Source organism: Echeneis naucrates, chromosome 9 (assembly GCF_900963305.1).
Source record: "Echeneis naucrates chromosome 9, fEcheNa1.1, whole genome shotgun sequence".
Taxonomy (NCBI): Eukaryota; Metazoa; Chordata; class Actinopteri; order Carangiformes; family Echeneidae; genus Echeneis; species Echeneis naucrates.
The window spans coordinates 17,574,617-17,594,979 of record NC_042519.1 but is presented as its reverse complement, the minus strand read 5'-3'; the positions used below and the strand labels follow the sequence as shown (position 1 = coordinate 17,594,979).

The following is a 20,363-nucleotide window of genomic DNA, read 5'->3' as shown; positions in this document are numbered from 1 at the left end:
ACTGACATGTCCCACCTTTCAAGCTTGTTGGTCATAATCCTCATTCGTTATCTCTCAGTTTAGACTGTTGAATATTTTGTGTAAATAAATTGCCTACTGTGCAGCTCTCCTTTTTGAGCTAAAGGATTAAATTCCAATCAAATGTCTTGCATGCAGCACCTGGTGCTTATTTTCTTCTATTGGAAAATTGGAGGCCTATTAAATGAATCCTCTTTGATTCAATTATTGCAGAGAATATTTGCTGTCATCTTGTGGCAAAACAGAACAGCTGTGGCTTGCAACGCTTTTTTCATATTGTGATATTTCCATGGCTATAGTTTTATTTCCTCTGAAATAAGAATCCGATGCAGAGAGATGTGGTTTTGTAAATGTCACTGAAATACCCCAGAATTGATGTGTGCACAGCACACTGCATACAAATATTAACAAACAAGTCATATTTCTGTCAAATTTGATCATCATAACATTGTGTATCTTCACATTTATTTATGCATGTGCATTGATATAGTATACACCAACTTCATTAACATGCTAAATTTCATACTTGATCCTACAAAAGAGTGTAAAACATATTGTGGCTTTTCAAATTGGCCTTCCTGTTTTTCAAATTGAAATGACAACGAGTTTCCTCTCTAATTTTGGCTGTTTGTGTTAAACGAAGGTGACCAGAAGCTGGTGGAACTGTTTTCACACCATACAAATATCTCAAAAAGTGAAGAAGTGTATTCTCCCAAAACTATTCCTCAACTTTAAAACTTCAGCTCTGCCCTTTCACAGATATCACTGCTGGTCTAGACGCTCCGTTAGTCCTCTTTCAAGGCGTCTTTGCCCTCTATGTCATACACAAAATGCTTTAGTCCAACAGCTGATGGTCTGACACGGCAAATCGCCCTTATTTTCCTTCACACGTGATTGTATTTCACCTCATAAATTCGGCGTCGTTGCTTCCACAGCCGTGTCACCTCGGAAGGTGCTCCAGGGCAAAAACAGCGAGCAGGTTCAGGGACGAAACCGAAGAACTAGCTGGCAGCATTTTTGAGAAGCAGCTGATTAAGTGAGGAGAGTCGAGCCAGTCAGAGCCGAGCTGTAAGGAAAACGGATCAGCCCACCTCACGCACGTACGTACGCACGCACGCACGCACAACGCGCGCACGCTCGGCAGCACACGCACGCAAACATGGCGGCCTCCTTCTCACCGCTACGCTCCTCCTTCAGGGTTTGTAGCCCGTTAACGTTACACCGCGACTGCTGCAGGGCCAAACTGCGGACGCGCAGAAAATGCGAGAGCCAGAGGAGACACGTACATCAGTCGGCGGCGAGGTAAGCTGCACCGGAGGGGGAGAGGGAGGGGGGCAAAACACCGAGGTCTTTGCCCCAGTGATGTGTGTGTGGGGGGGCAATAACCAACCGAGAGGGACGGGGCAGATTCACCGGCGTCACGTGTCCGGGGAGGGGGTGATTGACAGTCGGCCTGGCCGTTCACGGTTCACCGCGGCGGGCTTCGGGCCGCGGCGGCTAACGGCTGAACCGGGCTGAAAAATGGCGGCGTTCACCCGTGTTTACTAATTAACCACCACCATCCGAAAAAACCAACCAACAAACAAACAAACAAGCTCACTAATAACACCGAAATAAGACCACAATGACGTTAATTCGTTACCGGCCTTCTCCACGGCCGGATTAAGCTCATCGGGGGCCCCTGGGCCGGACTGTGGTTTTGGGGCCCCTGGTTCACCCCCATCTTTTTATTTCTACAGATAGCAGGCTAACACCTTATCGCCAATTTGTATAGACATGCACTAAGAAATAAATGATTTGTGTTTTAATTAAGTGGATATTGCTAATTTGACTATAGCACAGAAAATAGGTAGACTTTCGGGTATGTTGCAAATTTGCAACAACAGGCCGTAATGGTCAAGAGTGATGAAAAAGTAATAAAAGATTTTCTCATCTCAGTCTTATCAATGCCACAAACACATTTTCAGCATCCTGACTAATAACATTGATAGGGGGAAAAAAAATGGTACATATCGAATATGCACAAACCGGCATTGGGGGAAATACACACACTATCTCATCTGTTTCCATAATGGAAACGGTTTGTCACAAAGTTGCAATGGTTGGCGTTAAGGGGTTAAGGTTGTTTAGAGTTCAAATGATATATGTGTATCCTCACCAGCCACCTCATTAGGTACACTTTGCCACCTTTTTGGACCCCCTTTTTGTCTTAATTCTTCATGGAATAAATACAATCCAGTGAGATTTTGATCCCACCACACAGCTACTGTTCCCTTGTGCAGACTACTAACGTTACAGGTGTGGAAAGCAAACTTGGCACTTCCCTTCTTTATTTTGTCCATGTCCATGCTGTGTGCTATAGTTGTGCACCTGAAGTCAGATGTTCTGGAGCTGACAGAGCGACCTGCTGCTGTGTGAAGCCTTGCAGCTTGTGTGTGTCGGGGGAGGAGGAAGGCAAAGCAGCAGCAGATGGTGCTGTGTGTGTAATATAGGTTAAAACTCAGCAGTTTGTGAAATACACCCCCCCCCTTTTCACCTTTCTCACTCTGACACTCGATTTGAACTTCAGCAGATTGCCTTGATTATGTCTACATGTGTACACATATTGAACTGCTACTGTGTCACTGGCTGTTCTATATCTGTGTTAATGAGCAGCAATATTTGACGAAACAATGAATTAAATATATGACTAAGGTCTTAGCAATTGAATTTCGAACTGGATCAGGGGGTTTGGGCCTCAATGATCAAGATTTCTGACATCATTGCAAATCACATTTTGTTGAAAAAATAGTATGGAGTAAATCCTCTGGGTTTGTTAAGATAATTTTATTGTATGTTGTTTGTCAATTGAGAGAGAGTCTATCTACAAATACTTTGATTTTGGTATGAGCTGTGTATATGATTTACTTCCCCAGATATGCTCCTGTGGTGATTTCGGGCACAGAGTTGGCTCGTCAGCTCCACAGAGAAATCCAGCGTGACGTGGAAGAGCTGGTGGCTCAGGGCAACATGAGACCCCATCTAGGAGTGGTCTTGGTGGGGGATGACCCAGCCAGTCGTACCTATGTTAGGAACAAGACCCGGGCAGCCAGCATCCTGGGTCAGATATGAGCATGACATGTATTCCTGGAAACTGTTTGCATAATATGACAAGTCAACAAACACAACAGATATCTACCTAATGCATTTCAAAAATGTACACATGCATGGGAACATGGACACACATGGATTATCACATTTTCATAAGCAAAAGTTAATTTAGTGTTCTTTGAACTCACACAAGTGCAAACTCACATGCACATGGCAACATTTTGAATTACAAAATCTTTATGTATTCTCCAGGTATTTCAAGTGATACAGTTGTGCGGCCTAGTTCGGTCTCGCAAGAAGAGTTGCTGGAGCTGATTGACAAGATGAACCGCGACTGGAGGGTCAGCGGCCTGTTGGTGCAGCTGCCACTTCCCGGTAAACATGGGCCACAGCTGCGGATTAGTTTTCCTCCCTGACATCAACGTTAAACAGGGTTGGGTAGTCTTTGCAGTTCAATTGATCCGCACTGTACTGAGAAAAGTTTGGCCTCTTTAGTGGCAGGATTCAACTGTGAACAATGAATTTACTGTACAAGAATGAAGTTGAAGCACATTATAGAGAACTACTTACTACTGAACCCAAACAATTATACACAAAACAAATATAAACAACACTTGTGTTGTTTTTTTTTTTTTAATTCTTAGACCTCAATTTAAATTCACAGAAAACCAGCAAAGTACTTTTTTAAGCATTTTTAGAAAACAATTTTTATTTGTTGCTATTTATTGTTCTTTTTCAGTAGTTCAGCCTGTAAAGCTTTTCTCTGTACGTCATTTCTTTTTGCTTTGTGTTGGATCAGTCCAGTAGAGCAATGTGATGAAGAAGTGCTGTGTATGCTGTGTACACCATCATCACCATCTGTCCCCTCATCAGAGCACATCAATGAGCGAGCAGTGTGCAATGCCATCGCTCCAGAGAAGGATGTGGATGGTTTCCATATCGTGAACATCGGGAAGCTCTGCCTGGACCAGAGATCTATGGTGCCTGCCACACCTGCAGCTGTCTGGGAGATCATCAAAAGAGCAGGTACATCTTTTCAGCTTCATTATCAATCATTCTTTTAAAAGTCAGGTGTTAACATTGTTGTTAAAAAAATTTTACTGATTATTCATATTTCAAAGGCTAATTTATTGTAATCTGTTGTTTGTCCCTGCTGTAAAATAATGGTACTAATTAGATCTCAATCTTAATTACAATATTTTTTATTATTTTCCAAATTTATAAAGCCTAAGTAAACATTTGATGTTACCTTACGTACAAGAAATATAATGTGTGCTCTTGAGACAAAAGGAAAATTAGGTATATTTGCTCCTGTCTTACCAGGCAGTGCCCACTAGATGGTGTATAGCAATCATTTTCCATGTAAAATCTATCACTCCTGTAATGTACTGCAGCAGCGGTCATCCTTGACAAAGTAAATGATGTAAATATTGTGTTAATTAGGGAAACCAGGCTGAATGAGCTAGAAGAAATAAAACCTGGGAAGAAATCTGGCTGTAGAAAGATATGATAAGCTTGTGTTTGTGGAAAAAATATAAATTTGCCTGAATGAAGTGTCATTGACTGGCATATAATTCTCCAAATGTAGCAGCCAAGTTTGCTTTTGCAAATTAGAGGGGCTGTCCCAAGAGCAACAAGAACATAGGTCTGATTTCAAAGTACTGGCTGTACATGGAGACACAGTGATACGATTATAATAACTGAACATCGGCTGCTTTAGGAGGTAACCCCTTGATTGCCTTCCTGATCAAATCCAGTGGGGGTGCTCAACAACAGTTCAACAACATCTGGTTGGTTCAATTATTGTGGCAGAGGAATTTTGAAGGGGGGGCAGGAGCACTGGGGCATTTTGAAATGTAATGCTTATGATAATCATGATGGTGTCAAAGATAAGTGCCAGAGATGAATATGACCTTGATGGGTGGTTTTTATTTATTTATTTATTTATTTATATATATATATATATTTTTATCAGTTTGCTTTTTATTTTGCATGCCCTATGCTTTGCACCACATGGCTTTTTGCAAATCAGTATGCAAAAACCAAATCTCCACTATCCATCTGTATGTTCATGCTCATTCTTTTGAGATCTAGATTTTAAATATCTGTGCCCCTTTTCTGCATATAATGAGTCTTCAAACTCATGGATGCTCCAGATGTTACTGGACTTCCAAGATTATTCTTAATGCCTCATCAGCAGCTAAAACAGCACACCCTTGCTCCTGCAGCACTTTGAGCTGGTTAAGCGCCTGGTGAAGTTACCAGGATTCACTAAATGTGAAACAAACAACAAACGTACATATATATAATCAAAGAAGCAAATAAATATATTTAAGAGCAAGACACTTTGTTAGCTGACAACATAGCAGGCCATTTTGCATACATTTAAATTGATTATCATTGATTAGATTGAATAGTACAGTCTATTGGGCAAATATATCAAGATATTTTCTCCTGAAAATGTGTTTTCAGGTATTGAGACGGTGGGAAAGAATGTGCTGGTTGCTGGTCGCTCCAAAAATGTTGGAATGCCCATCGCAATGTTGCTGCACACTGATCGTAACCATGAACGCCCCGGAGGTAATTGTGCATGTGTGTCCTTGTGCGTCTTTAGATGTGCCAGCATTTTCATGCAATTGCAGATCTTGGTTTTTCTCTGAAGGATGCTTGAACAACAATAAATCAAGGACCTAATTACTCCTCACCTGCGAAATCAAACAATAAGTGCTGATGCACATCCTGCTGGAGCAGTTGGAGAAGGAAAAAAACAAGGGAGTGGGGAGGAAAAGCAAAGGGCGAGACTTCTGGCATTGTGTACCAAGAAAAGGACGGATCCACTTTCCTTATAAGGGTGCAGGAAGAAAGGACGGGGTTGGAAAGGCATGGAATGGAATTTACTGCTTAGATGTAGAAACAAGATATGTCAGAGACATGTCAAAGTATAGCCGTGTTTCATGTCACGGCAGATTAACATACGCATTTAAATAGCTGCAGTAGTTCACTCAAGTTACTGCTCCCGTATTACAGGCTGAGTAAATGCTCCAAAAATTAGAGAAGTTTCTTGATAAGGCAATAAGAGGCATCATTCAGAAAATTCAGAAAGCGCAAAGAATCTTGGGTTCAGATGCACATGATAAACAAATCATCAGCAAAGACAGCCAACTACTTTGGATATCTTGTTTACCTTTCACACAAAGTCAACATTCGTTATTGGTGGTGTATCATTTAGCAGTCGTTCGACCTGGGGGGTCATGATTTTAACTCTTCAGCATGGTCTGAAACTAGACTTTGTAAGCATTTAAGGGAGAACTAGGCTAAGCTTGAACCCAGAAACAGGTTGGTGCAACTGATCTTTCGGCCTTCTCACTTGGAAGAAACCCCCACCCACAACACACACCCAGAAAAAGCTTTCAGGATGTGCCGGTCCATTGAATGTGATTTTAAAAAAAGACTGGTTTTCTGTTACATTGATGCCTAACAGGGGACAATAGAGACAGAGTACCCTGATGCGATGATGTGTATATGATTTACACAAACAAGCCATCATAGCATATTTCCTCAAAAGATGAAAACTTTTGATCATTGTTGAAGTCATGCCTAGAAAGTTACATCATTTTTCTCCTTAGATGTTATCATACTTTCAGACTCTTCTCTCTTACATTCAGTGTAAATCAGTAACAACGATCAGCGTTCCGTCCCACAGCAACTTCACATTTTTCTGTGCCTCGATTGAAGTCATAATGTATATGTCATAGACCTGTGGGCTAAAATTCAAAGATCTGAATTTGAATATCTCGTCATGACTTGCAAAGCCAATTTTCAACACACTTGGTTTACTTGGATAATATCTGTTATGTCGTTACTCAGACCTTCTACCATGTATTTCATTGTACTGTGAACCCAACAAGTGAATGAAGATAAAATGCACTTGATAGGTGGAACTTGAATTATTGAAGAGTTTTTGTTTTTTTAATTTATTTTATTTATTAATTTTTATTTAATTTTTTTTTCCAGACTGTATCAGTGACATGGAATTTTGTGTATGTTGGGAACTTGCCCTCTAACACTTTCCTGTTCCTTGAAAGAGAAGGTTATGTTGGGAGAGTAACAACACACAATGACAAGGACACGGAGCCAATCGAGATTTAAAAAAAAAAAAAAAAAGGCAGCGATGTTCAAATATTTTCCAGAATTTGCCTAACTTAAAAATATATTAAAAAATTTTTCCCAATAATTAGTTTTAACATTGTGGTCAGTTCTCTTCTCCTCTCTCACTCTTTGCACACAGACCCACAACCCAGCAGGCATGTGATCTACAGGTCTGATGTGCTGTGACTTGCCTTCTCCTCCTCATTCTTATCTCACTTTTCCAACTTTTCTCTTCCTCCACACCTGTGCTTTTGGTCACACATCCTAGATAAAGAATTACCCTCATTGTGCAATTACTGACTGAATGCTCCTTCCCCATCAATGCTCATCACCTAGTGAACTGAAGAATGCATCTGTCAATTGATATGGTGTTCATGTAGCAATTTTATTTTACTAAATAAATTTTAAGTCTAGTAAAATTATGAACTGGATTACCTTTGGTTGCTTTCACTAATTCTAAAAGAAGCCTGTTTGTGTCATATAGTGCCTTCCATCTTTTTCCCTAAAGATTAAAAACCTGTGTAGTTATCCAACGCTGTCAGCAGTTTTCTCTTCACTTCACTACACTTGAGTTATTTGAAAAGAGAAAACAAATTGTCTGAGCCAAAAAAACCAACTGTTCTTTTTTTTCTGTCAGGTGATGCCACAGTGACCATCACCCACAGATGTACACCAAGGGAACAGCTGAAGGAACTCACAAGTCTGGCTGACATCATTATTGCAGCTGCAGGTATTTCCAACTCGGGCATCAGCTAGGCCCAATCCTGTTTATTCTGTAAAATGGTGCACAGAGTGTCGCAGCGCAACAGTAAGGTCATCGACTACAACCAATCCCGACATGACCTACCAGCTGTCACACTAGTTGCCTTTTTTAAATTAACTAAAAATGATTGGATCTGGTAATTTTTGGCAGTTGGAGCAAATACTAAAATGATGGCAATCTTTCAATCATGAAGCAAAAGCACCTGCCAATTTAAATAGTCAGTTAATGTATACAATTTTTCTAAAAAAAATGCTGCAGTGTTCTTTACGAGGTGCCGCTGTAACTTGTGCAAATCCCCATCTGACAGACTTACAAAGTATTATTTTATTGTGCCTCATTCATGGTTCTTTAATCACAAATACAATGAGCAAACTGGGTGAAAGTTGAACCAATCACAAAATCAAATGGACATTTACAGCATACTGTTTGAGTAATAAGTGTATCGTTCATACCTGTTTCCTGTTTTCACTTTCAAACAACTGGATTAGCTCATATTGTTGAAGAGGTTCATTTCTGTGGTTTTCCTTTGAGAACGAATGTTTGATTTACTGCTAACAAAACTGTATTTTAAAGAAACAGTTGTAAGGGAAGTGATTCTTTTATTGCTGAAGCTCTTGCCTCACATGTACACTCCCTAAACCACTGTCAGATGCCTTTTCATTATGTTGGAAATACCATACAGGGGATTATGTGGCCTGGTAATGCAAGAAGGAGGTAAGATTGTGAAAGTGCTTACCAGCCCTTGCTTGGCGTGACGTTGTTGGAGGCTAAATAATCAACGCTAAAGTACATTTACCTGTGGCTCTGCCACATCTATATCGTCACAGGCAGCTGCTTTCTTACACATCAAAGCTGGTTGCGCTCAACAATTAATGCAGGGCCGCAACATCTGTCAAAAACTTAAGGCGTTTTTTCAAATGTGATTTCTTTTTTTAATAAATGGGCTCCTCTCCCAGTGACTAAACCGACTCTCTGGGAGGAGTACCTCCTTTTCTTTTCGTCCAGTTATTCGGTTCTAGTTCCGGAAGTAAGGAACTGGATCTTTGTCCAACCTACTGCATGGTTAAGTGATACCCAGCCATTGAGCTGCTTTGATTTCACCTGGGAATTAGCGCATGTTTGTCTTGAAAATCAAGTGTAGAGGATTAAATTGTTGTGGTAATTAGATCTGGGTGTAGTTAGGGGTTAGTGTGTCACTCCTCCAGTGTCTGTGTGCTACACACGAGCTGTGGTATTTTCTACCGTTAAACCTGGTGATTAATTGTTCTTTGGCTCAGACTTTATGTCATTGTTGATCAGCTGTAATTGCAGTCTGCTGAGTCAAAATGGACAATTTTGTGGTGAAGTGGAGTGATACTCAAAATACACATATGGTATATAATTAGTTCCTTCCCCAGAGACAGTCGGCTGAGGTATCTCCTTAATTTTCTCAGTGCTCCACCCGAACCAGTGATTAAAAGGAGATGACAAGTGTTACCACAAAAAGGAAAAAATAACATAATTAATGCTGTAGTACTTAGATTTATTTATTTATTTTTATTTTTTTAAGATTTGGTTCATGTACACTGTCACTGGTCATTGGGGTAGGAATGGGAACAGCATGGTAGGTGGGGATAAACTCAAATGTCATGTTGTCTCAGTCAGATCAACATATTCAGTCTTATCAAAGTGATGCAGATTTCTAATATGTGCTATTATTTATACCGCTAAAAATAAAACATCCTTGAGCACCTTTACTGATGCTGGGCCAAGCGGCCAACTCCACTAACAGACCTTTAGGTGCCTCCCTATCCCACATTTCACGGATCCGGCAGGTTTATTATGTCTATGGATCATAGTGTCCTTTAACTTTAACACCCCTACCCCTCCTCCATGGTTTTTGTGTGTAGGTGTGCCCAGGCTGATCACAGCAGACATGGTGAAAGAGGGCGCAGCAGTCATCGACGTGGGCATAAATCGTATTCAGGACCCCAACACAGGAAAAGTGAGGCTGATTGGTGATGTGGACTTTGAGGGTAAATAATCAAAAAGTTAATTAGCATAAAAGCTTCTTCATTTCATGTATTTACGCAGCAATAAGACATAATTTGTTGAATCAGACTTTAGCTAGCTTTACCAGCACCAATAACAGAATTTCCTTTTACAGAACTGATGAATTATGTCATTGATATCCTATATTTATCATATATTTATATATGATAAATATAGGATATTTATCATATATATTTATTTAGGATATTTTTTTTTCATATATTTTCTCATTTATTCAAACCACTTGTATCATTTGCTCTCATTTTTAATTCCCATAGAGAGGAAAAAAAAACCCTCTTATGAAATTAATTTTAATGACACTTGGCAGGTTTCTGAACAGGCTTTTTAAGATCCAGACTTTGTTTACTGCTTGTAATGTTGTTTTACAAATGCAAAAGATTAAGCAGAGATACAGCTCTTCTTCTGGCTCATGGAGTAAAAATAACGTGTTTAACTCCCAGTCACTTCTTTAACTTCTAGGAGTGAAGGAGAAGGCGAGTGTCATAACCCCTGTTCCCGGAGGCGTAGGTCCAATGACAGTCGCCATGTTGATGAAGAACACTGTGACTGCAGCCAGAAATGCACTGATGCATTAAAAACAGACACAGTATAAAGCCATTCATTTTCATGAATGCTATATGATGCGAACAGTATATGCATACTTGCACACATCAGTTTATTTAGACAGACAGACACACACACACACAAACACAGCCAAACATCGAACACACTTTTATTTAAAAATCCATGAGCTCAAGTCTCCATACCTGCTGGGAGACTTACTTGATATTGACTTTGTTTATATTGTGAATTTTGCTCATTTATTTATTTATTTAAGTAATTTATTTCAGAATTCACTTTTTGAAAATTTAGATTCATATTTTTTCTACTGAAGTCATTTTGGTTCATTTTTGAACATTCCAGATTCACTGGAAAAGTGAAATATTAAATAAAAAAACGTGATGCAAGTTCAAAAATCTCACTTTCTTTCTTTTAGTTAGTTAGTGTTGTTGAGTTATTTCGTTTTTTTGTTTGTTCACTTAAAACATATAAGTTAAAATCCATTGGCCTCGTTAGCGATACTAAACAGGATCCAGCTCAGCAGCTGACTGACACCATCAACCTGATGCCGACTCTTACTGATTATGGTCTCTCTGCCACCCATGTAGTGCAGACTGGAATGTAATTAATATAATTAATTATAATTAACTCAAAGCAGAGTCTGCTGTCATTTGTCACCTGTGAAAAAATATGTGACAGGGTTGATGATTATGTGGTTGCGTTGGGATTCAAAATACTGTGCATTGACAGTATTACAAATACTTCCTTTACATTAAACAGTAAACTTTGGCTGGCCTCATGTATCCACTTATGCTCAATTTCCAGAAACTATTATTCTGCTAAGTGCCAAAAATTATTAGCGCAAAGCCTCACTTCCCCAGTCATAATTACAACTTGCATATTGGTGTAAAGGTTATTTATGAGTTAATGCTGGCATGAACGTGGTCTAAATGCAACCTCAGAGTCGCTGGCAAGGCTGCACACTCTGTCTTGTTTTGTTCTGTCTCCAGTTAAAGAGTTAGTCAACAGTCGCTTCTGTTCACCTGAGGTATTTCAGTATGACGTAGGCACCTCTTAGATCTGCAGACACTCTGACCAAGTTGCTTTTTATTACAGCATCTGTCATCTGTGTTTGTATATTTCCAGTCGTTCATAAAGTTAGAGGCATCAACACAAAGACATAGTTATTGTCAAAAACATCCTTTTATAATAAAACAAATAGATCACTAATGAGGAGATTGAGGCTTTCAGAACTCTTTAACATCCCTAAAAGAAATTAGGCATTTAGCGGAACCATCAATATCCTGAGGACATGCGTGGGTTCAGAAACTTCCAAAGAAGAAACAAAAAAAACATTCAACGAGCCTGTGGGTTCAGACTTTGTCTCTGCACGCAGAGTCAATGAAAATCAAGGAAATTATGCAGGTGGACTTTTTGGAAGGAAATGCTTTTCATTTTTTACAAAATCGTTGCTTTGCTGATTGGCTGTTAAAGCCTCCTCAGTCACAGGAAGAGCAGAATATAAGCTCAGCAAAAACCTGCTGCTGATCAGAGCGCTCAGACAGAAGGAGCTGATAACATCAGACATCGCACCACAAGGAAAGAAGATGTTTACACATACACAGACATCCATGACGAAAAGTGAGTTTTATTTGTCTTAGTTACATTTGAACTACTTAAACTACACTTTGATGTAACAGTGTGCAGTTACAGTTCAATTGAAATGCGGTGTCCTCGCCATGGGGGTCATAAGTTGTTTTACTCTCAGTAAGCTCATTATTTGTAAAAGAATGAAGTAAAAGGGAGCCAAAATAAACATCTAAACATCTGAATCAATATTTTCTCTAATTTTACCAGCCTCCTATTTAGCCGCAGCAGTGCTGCTTCTCCTGACCACAACAGCGCAATCTGCAGTTCTGACCAACAACCTCCAGACCACAGCAAATCCTCTTTTAGATTCAGCTCTCAGCACGCAGCTCAATAATGGTAAGTTTCTCCAGCACTACAGTGGATCTGTGGAAGTATTTCTGAAGTGAGCTGGTCTTTCTTTGTGTCACTCAAGTGAGGCTTGATTAGTTGAGTCAGTAGGCGTCCCATCTCCTACTGATCGAAATCAAAAGCAGATAAATGAAAAGCCCTTGATTACTTAAAAAAACAAAAGCAGTGACACTAATGGGTCCCAATAGTTTGCTTATGAAATGTGATCGCTGATTGTGGTGCTCTTTCCTCCTGAAGACAGTGTGGAGGAACCTCGAGTTCTTCGCTCTCACAGGTCGTGTGGAAGCGAGCATGAAAACTACTGTGAAAATGGTGGCGAGTGCATGTATCCCCAAGACAACGACAAACCCTTCTGCATGTAAGTTTTCACTCTTTAGCACTCTCCACAGAACTGCCCTGTGTGTCCTGAATGTGTTTTCAGTGAAAACCCACATGCACGTTCAGATTCATGTTCGCTCCTGGCATGTACTCACATATTTCTGCCTTATCTGCAGCTGCAAGAATACGTACAGTGGCACTCGCTGCCATTTCTTCATTGAGAGCACCCGCTCTCTTCCTGAGTTAGAGCAGCTGATTGCTATCTGTTTTGGGGTGGTCGTTCTCATCTTATTTCTGGCCATCATCATTTTCTGCTTCACCCGGAGAAAGTGAGTGTCCCCTACCAAATAGATTGTTCTTTCTTTGACATTTGAGATAAGAAATTTCTATTTTTCCCCGTCAGGACAGGATATTCATTCTTGTAAAAGAATATGAATCACGTACTGTTCTGTTTCATGCTTTAGTGAGTCAGTCAGCTAAAGTTTCAGGGACTCACTCTTCAAGTCTGTCCAAGTTTTGTTTTTACATCCAAGGAAATGATGCAGTGTTTTCTGACATTACTACTCTTTAGTATCAAATTCCATTGTTACTTCTCAGTCTGGTGTATTCACAGTTATAAGATCTGAAATTAGTTGAAGTTTATTATGAGTTCAAATAATTGTTGGTTAAAAACGCGTTGAAATCCTGATACAGATGTTTTTGTTTTCCAGGTGCATCAAATCACCACCACTAATAAAATCTGCACCATCGGAGACTTCAGTGTGAAGTCTTCAACTCATTGTCCTTTTTCCTCAACCTCATCATCATCATCATCATCATCGTCTCCATTATTATCAGTAATGATGCTCACAGCAATCATGTAGCTCCAAAAAGCTTTTTGCGCCTTATTTTTCTTCTCAGTTGATGTACATAGAGGAGGCCTCTGTGTGTGAAAAAAAAAGACATCTGGATGACGACAGAGCTATTTAAATTAAACGGGGTCATTTCATTGTCCATTAAAGACCAAGGGAGAGAAAATGTCTCTATTTATTGTATTGTTGCATCTAACTTATTGAACGTGATTATTTAGTTTTGTAATAAATTTCTGAAAATGAAGATTTGTGTATTGCTGAATTTCTTTGGGTAAAAGTTGAATAAATGCACACAAAAACGCCACAAACACATTTTTTTAATAACTAAATGATTGGTTTTGAAATTGTGAGAATCAAAAGGAGTTTTTTTTTTTGTTTTGTGAAGGAGACAGTGTAGTTTCCATTTGGCATGATGTAAATATAAAGCAGGACGATTGGCAGTAATGTCTCTGCTGTGACATGCTATAGGAAGCAGTTGCATGCACATAGTTATTATTTCAACTTTTCCCTATTTGGGGTCACCTGGGATGTACGTGACTGATTGGCCAGTTTTTTTTTTACCCTTCCTGCTGCAACCTTCCTCATTTATGGGGACCAGCACAAGCCTACCACTAGTTGGCCTTTGGTTAGAAATCAGGACCTCTGCATGCAAAGAAGCAGCTCTACCACCGAGCTACGTCCCCAGGCTGCATATACGTAATGACAATAATGTACAATTATGCAATGGCTGTCTCCTCTCTAATGACAGCTAGTGTGTGTGGGTGTGAACTTTTGAGTGTGTGTGCGTGTCTGTGTGTGCCTGTATATCTGTGTGTATAACAACCATGTTGTTTTTAGCCTCTGTGAACACTTTGTGTTGCTTTTATGAATGAAAAGTGCCATACAAATAAAAATTAATTTCATTTGAATTCTAACACCTAATGTTCAAGATATGTGTTGTAATAAAGCCAGATAAGAAACACAAGCAAAGTATGATGCAGGCAGACCAATGTGAAAAACTGGAAAGGGTAAATTTAATAAAGTTAGCTGTGGTGCAGTTAATCCGTTATTTTGCACACCTCTACTAAGTTTTCTTGTGTTTTCCAGGTAGACATGAATCTTGCTTTGTTGCAGGCTGACATTATTCTTTGCACAGTGAAGCAGTCCTCCCCTGAACTGTCATTCATCGCAGTAGGTGACTGAACGGCAGCTCCTCCTTCAGCTGATGTTTTGGCTGCAGGGTTTGTCTTTTTTTATTCCGACCTTTAAAGTGGGAAATGACCTGAATTGCGGAGTCTGTCACCACACCCAGGCCGCAGGGTCTTCCTCCTTACCTGATCATTGTTCAGAGTCTCTCATCCAGACCGGATCGTCCTTCCGTCCCCTGACAGCGAAATGGGAAACAGCGGAGTCTCCGCGCTGCTCGCGCTCATCGGTGAGTTGGGGTTCCTTTGTGTTTGACGGGATTTGCTACACCTGACTTCCCAGACACAGACCGTGTGGAGCTACTTTACTTCAGGCCTTCTTTAAACTACATTTGGCCGATTGTATTGTTGTACATTCAATCAGCCTCAAAAAGTTTTCACAGTACTTTTTTTTTTTTTTTTTACTGGCATTGAAGTGCTTTTGATTTAGTTTTATTCTTCATATTTTGATACTGTCAGTACTTCATACTCAGTGATACTTTCACGGGGAGATTTGCCTCATACAGTATCACCTCTCCTCTTGCTAACCTTGCTTCTTCAGTCAGAGCTGATTTAAGATGGAATGAGATGAAGGACTTTCACTACATGCCTTTGTTAATAAGATGACGCCCATGCTGAACTCAGAGTCGGACTGATGGTGACACATGTCAGCAAATAAACCAAGAATGGAAGACTTACTACTGGAGGAAGTATGCGGTCTGATTAGATCTGTAATTTTTCCTCCTTATTGTTCTGATTCATTCTTATCGCCAAGAAGCCACACAACGAACTGTAGATAAAAAAAAACGATTACATTTTGAGTAACCAGTGTAGGAGGAAGTACAAGACTTCATTTAGGAAAGAAGCATTTCAAACACATTATCCTTAAAACGTGTACATCTGCTGTTATTCGATTCTTGGTCATGTTGTTGTTGCACAGGATGGAGCAAAATTGAATTCATTCAAAAACGTCAAAGAATACGACATTAAAGTCGAAAGTTTGACCTCATTGTAGAAAACCGTGTTGAATCCTCGTGCATGTTTATCATCTTGGATACTGAGTCAAATGTCCTGTTACTTGAGTGAGTCAGTTTCGAATAATGTGAATGGGCCGATTAAAGAGTGATGCAAAAACGTTCCAACTGAAGTGCATTGTGTACTTTACACCAGTCAGCCACATCAGAAACACCCAGCAAATGGCACGTGTCCGCTCACTGAAAACAGAGAGCAAAAAGCCTCAGCAGCCATAACAACAGGGCAGCAACAGAAACAAGGTGGCCAGAGATTTTATAGCGAGTATAACCAGATTCATAACCGGCCATAACTAGACGCATCTTGCATTTAGCTTCATTTGTTTTTCTGACTTGCCAGAAGGAATGTGGGCGGCTGCAAACACGACGCATTATAAAGTTGTGCAGGCTGGAACAGGCATGTGGGCCAGGCAACACGAGCCACACCACATAATGTCCTAGGTGCGGTAGTTTACACACACACACACACACACTCTGACGTTGCTCCCCAAAAAGTGCGGTTTCTCCTGTGTATGTATGAGTCTTGAATATTTCCTTAAGGCCAGAGTAGTGTCACGTTGAAACACAAATCATTTAGTGGGAACTGTGGGCCAAATGATGAAGTAAGAATGTCACAGGTAGAGCACGTAGTGTTGAAGTGTTGTGTTACGCTGCAACATTTTTATTTGCTGTGCCAGCCAAAGTGACTGCGTCTAAAAACGCTGCCCATTATTCCTGCCTGTTGTCCGTCAGTGGAATCTTTGCTGTGTCTTCTCTTTCTGTTTAGCTGAGCAAACAGCTGATCCAAATGTGTTCATCTTCCTTCCTGTCTTCTCACATTGTGACCTCTTCTCACCCCTCTTCTCCACAGGGGTCATGCTGCTCTGGCCGTCTGTGCTCACCAAGAGCGTCTCATCGAAACTTCAGCCTGCAGACAGCGTCTCTCCGCCTGCAGGTATCCAGTTCGACAGCTGAAATGAGTTTGATGTGCAGTTTTTATACAGTACAGTCACTGCAAACAGATAATTGCTCTTGATAAACGTGGATGAATATTGTTTTCTATCTATAATACTGGGGTTAGCCCCAACTTTTTTTTTTTTTGAGACATGGTAGATAAAATAACGGATTGATAAGCTGAGTTGTTACTGATTGATGATGAAAACAAGAAAATGGTTTCATTCAGAAAATGCTTTCATGTCATGTCACGTTCAACGTGCTGGAATAGAGATTCAAAACAACAGCTCTACATCAACATATGATCCAATGTGATGTTTTCTTTATACAGCGCCTTTCAAAGGGCTTTGCTGTTGCTGAAGAGAGTAAAACCAGCTCTATGCTGAGATGAAACCAGGCAAATGAAATCTAATAAAATCCAGTACGGAACAATAAAGTAAATGGTTGAATGTCTAAATTCCAACACTTTCGACGTAAGACTCGGAAACGAACGTTTTTATGTCAGGGAATCTGTAACTTTGACATTTTTGTTTGAAATCTAACGCAAGCTCTCAGAATCAGAGCTTACGACTGACTCAGTGACTAATCGGCTAATTGCTGCAGCTCTGAAACAATTTGAAAATCCAAAACACGTTACAGCCTCCGATCCTGAAGAGCGCCGCCAACCTCGGTCATGACAGCGGTCTTGTGTTTCAGGGCAGGGAGAGGAGCACCCCCATGTGGTGAAGAGGTCAACACAAAACTGTGACAAAACATTTGACAGCTACTGTTTGAACAGGGGCCAGTGTATGCTGCTGGTGGACATAGACCAACACTTCTGCAAGTACGATCCTGTGTGTGTGTGTGTGTGTGTGTGAGAGAGAGCATCAGTTAGCTTTAATCATCATATGTGCTGAAGGATGACTCCTCTTTGTGTTGCAGGTGTGAACGGGGCTTTTATGGTCCCAGGTGTGCCAACCCGGAGCTGGTCTTTAAGCCCATTGGAGAGGAGCATATCATTCTAATCATCTTCTGTGTGACTCTGCTGATTATAGGCCTGGCAGGAGCTCTGTACTTCTTCTGCAAATGGTGAGTTTGGCATCGAACGTGTGCGATAATTGAAGGAAATAAGCACTTTGCAGTTAACACAGAGAATCAGATGTCAGCACTGTAGAGCCGTAGATAGGTGTTCAGGGGCAGCTGACAGTCAGGCAACATTTCTAATTCCCCTCTCTGGACTGAAAGTTGACTTTCAATTTAAATTATATCAAGTGGCCTTGTGGGAGATGAACCTTGTGGCTGACATTGATTCCCTCTTCTGCTCACACCGGAGCAGAAGTTAGCAACAAGCTGATGAACATCGTGGAGCATTTAGCAGCTGCAGAGTGAAATGTATTCCTCAGCAACTGGTTGAGACCAAAACCTGAGCTTCACTTAAAGCAAGTTTTTGACTTACTCATCAGAGACTCAACTCCCAATGAGTGACAATGTCCATCTGTAAATGCTCCATCTTTAAGAGAGACTCTGCGTTTATCCTCATTCTGAACACATATATACGTTTAAAGTAAGACTATAGATATTTCTTAAAAGGGTGAGATAACTTCAACCTGCTGTTATTCAAAGAACCTTATACAAATGAATTGAAATCTAAAAAGCTCATTTCTGTCAGAAACAGGGTGATCTATCTAGACAGGTGTATTCTTATGTCAAGTCACAGCTAATTGTAATCCATTGGTCTTTCCCAAATGTGCTTGTCCAACCAGTGAAATGAAAAGAAGCTCATTTTCAACTTCACGTCAAATGAAAAATATCACATTTTCTGACGTTTGACATTTTCCATGCTGCATTTGCAGTGAAACTCTTTTTCTCTTCTTTTGTTGTTGTTGTTGGCAATTTTTTTTTTTTTTTTTCGTGGAAGTTGTAGGATCAAATTTTTAGGTGATACTGTACAAACCCTTGACAACCAAAAGTTTTGCCCAACATGCCGATGCATGCGGGGACCTGCCCTTCTACAGAAGATGATAATCATCTAGAAGCCATTTCTTTGGACACCGAAACTCCATCTGCAGATTTTAAGAAAGAGCTTTCAAAGGCCTTCGCACGGATGAGTTGTATTTTGAACTCACTTGTGACATGCTGCGTCATCTCTGCAGGTATAAAAAGAACAGATTCCCACATCGCCAGAGACAACAGGGTTACAAAGGAGTCCAGTCGACGCAGTGTGTCACACCCACACACACACCCATGGCATCCAGAGGCAAAAGCCAACCAGGATTTTCTCCACTTTTCTAAGAAAAAATAAAAATAATAATATGATGTTATCTGCATTGCTACATTATCCTACACTCAATGGCTAGTTTCTTGGGCAGCGGGCGTCACAAGGCTTTTGGGTCACTTTATGAAGCTGGCAGATGGACAAAGAGATATTTGTGCGCTTTGGCGCTCCAGTTTCTCATGAGACGCACAAAAGTGTGCAAGAGTTGAACGTTTCTCATCCTTTGCAGTGAGGCGCGTTTCCAGAGTTTCAGGTCTCGGTTCATTAAGCGAGAGGCAAATGTGCGCAGTTTATATTAAGAGTTCAGTGAATTTAGCAGACACATAAGTATACTAATCCAAGCGTCATCATGCTGTAGTTTCTTAACATTAGACTGAATGTATTTTTTTTTTTTTTTTTTATATCCCTGTAAAATAAAAAAGTCTTCACCATCTAGCTGCTCAAGCAGAGAGTCACAAATTTATCATCAGGTAAACCTTGTTTTTAAATTATAGCTAATATATCTGCCTTGTTAGCTTTTATTTATTGTTATTTTTGTACTTATTTTTTTAAAGATATGACAAATGTTATAACAAATGTCCACTGTTGTCATTATCACTGGCCACTGAGTGTAACAGTTGTGTGTTTTAGTATTTGTATCTTTGTTTAGTTAGAAAGTATTTTCATTTTCATAATTTATTTTAAATATGAATAGAAACACTGTTCCTGCTACAGATATGAATACAGCTTGAATTGTTTTACTCCTGTATTGAATTTCTTTATTAATGTCTTCATGCTTCATATGCGTCTGAGGGGAACAGCAGAGGGACGCCACATTTTTCTCAGGTCTCTATAGTTTTCACATTTCTCCTCCATGTATTCTCCAAGTGCAGTATTAGCGGTACAAATGTGTAATTCTGAATAAATTAACAGACAAATATTTCAAAATTGCAGTTCTTTCATTTTCACTGATTTAATTTCATTACTAATTTAAAACTCTTGATCTTGTCTGGACTCAACATTTGGACACAGGTGAGAGCATTATTTTGAAAGGGACCCGGGAATCGAACCAAGAACCTTTTTGCTGCGAGACACATGCAGGTTAATGGGAGACAGTTGGTTTCATCCCAACCTGAAGCTCCTTCGGTTGGAGGCCCTGCAGCTTCACATACCTTAGAAAGCTCTTTAGGTCTGTTTCAGTTCACCGCAGCTGTTGTGTCGTGC

The 20,363-nt window shown here is 40.1% G+C and overlaps 3 protein-coding genes across 4 annotated transcripts; all 3 read left to right on the top strand.

Moving 5' to 3' along the window:
• The first annotated feature begins 1,165 nt into the window (after window positions 1–1,165).
• LOC115048855 (probable bifunctional methylenetetrahydrofolate dehydrogenase/cyclohydrolase 2) lies at window positions 1,166–10,978 on the top strand. Its single transcript, XM_029510662.1, has 8 exons — window positions 1,166–1,320; window positions 2,934–3,118; window positions 3,361–3,483; window positions 3,982–4,134; window positions 5,581–5,688; window positions 7,895–7,987; window positions 9,910–10,035; window positions 10,532–10,978. The coding sequence occupies exons 1-8, from the start codon at window positions 1,178–1,180 to the stop codon at window positions 10,645–10,647; spliced, it is 1,047 nt and encodes a 348-aa protein (XP_029366522.1). The 5' UTR covers window positions 1,166–1,177; the 3' UTR covers window positions 10,648–10,978.
• Window positions 10,979–12,119: 1,141 nt separating this feature from the next.
• Window positions 12,120–14,023, top strand: LOC115049288 (epithelial mitogen homolog (mouse)). The gene is made up of 5 exons (XM_029511378.1): window positions 12,120–12,253; window positions 12,470–12,598; window positions 12,848–12,968; window positions 13,105–13,257; window positions 13,639–14,023. Exons 1-5 carry the CDS (start codon window positions 12,220–12,222, stop codon window positions 13,691–13,693), a joined length of 492 nt encoding a protein of 163 aa, XP_029367238.1. The 5' UTR covers window positions 12,120–12,219; the 3' UTR covers window positions 13,694–14,023.
• A 978-nt stretch (window positions 14,024–15,001) lies between these two features.
• Window positions 15,002–20,079, top strand: LOC115048937 (proepiregulin). 2 transcript variants are annotated; one of them, XM_029510812.1, is made up of 5 exons: window positions 15,002–15,193; window positions 16,824–16,907; window positions 17,603–17,729; window positions 17,828–17,974; window positions 18,804–19,030. In XM_029510812.1, the coding sequence occupies exons 1-5, from the start codon at window positions 15,154–15,156 to the stop codon at window positions 18,916–18,918; spliced, it is 513 nt and encodes a 170-aa protein (XP_029366672.1). In that variant the 5' UTR covers window positions 15,002–15,153; the 3' UTR covers window positions 18,919–19,030. The 2 variants fall into 2 exon arrangements, with proteins under 2 accessions (XP_029366672.1, XP_029366671.1); XM_029510811.1 differs by lacking the exon at window positions 18,804–19,030 and adding an exon at window positions 19,039–20,079 and having other exon boundaries at window positions 15,009–15,193.
• Window positions 20,080–20,363: the final 284 nt, after the last annotated feature.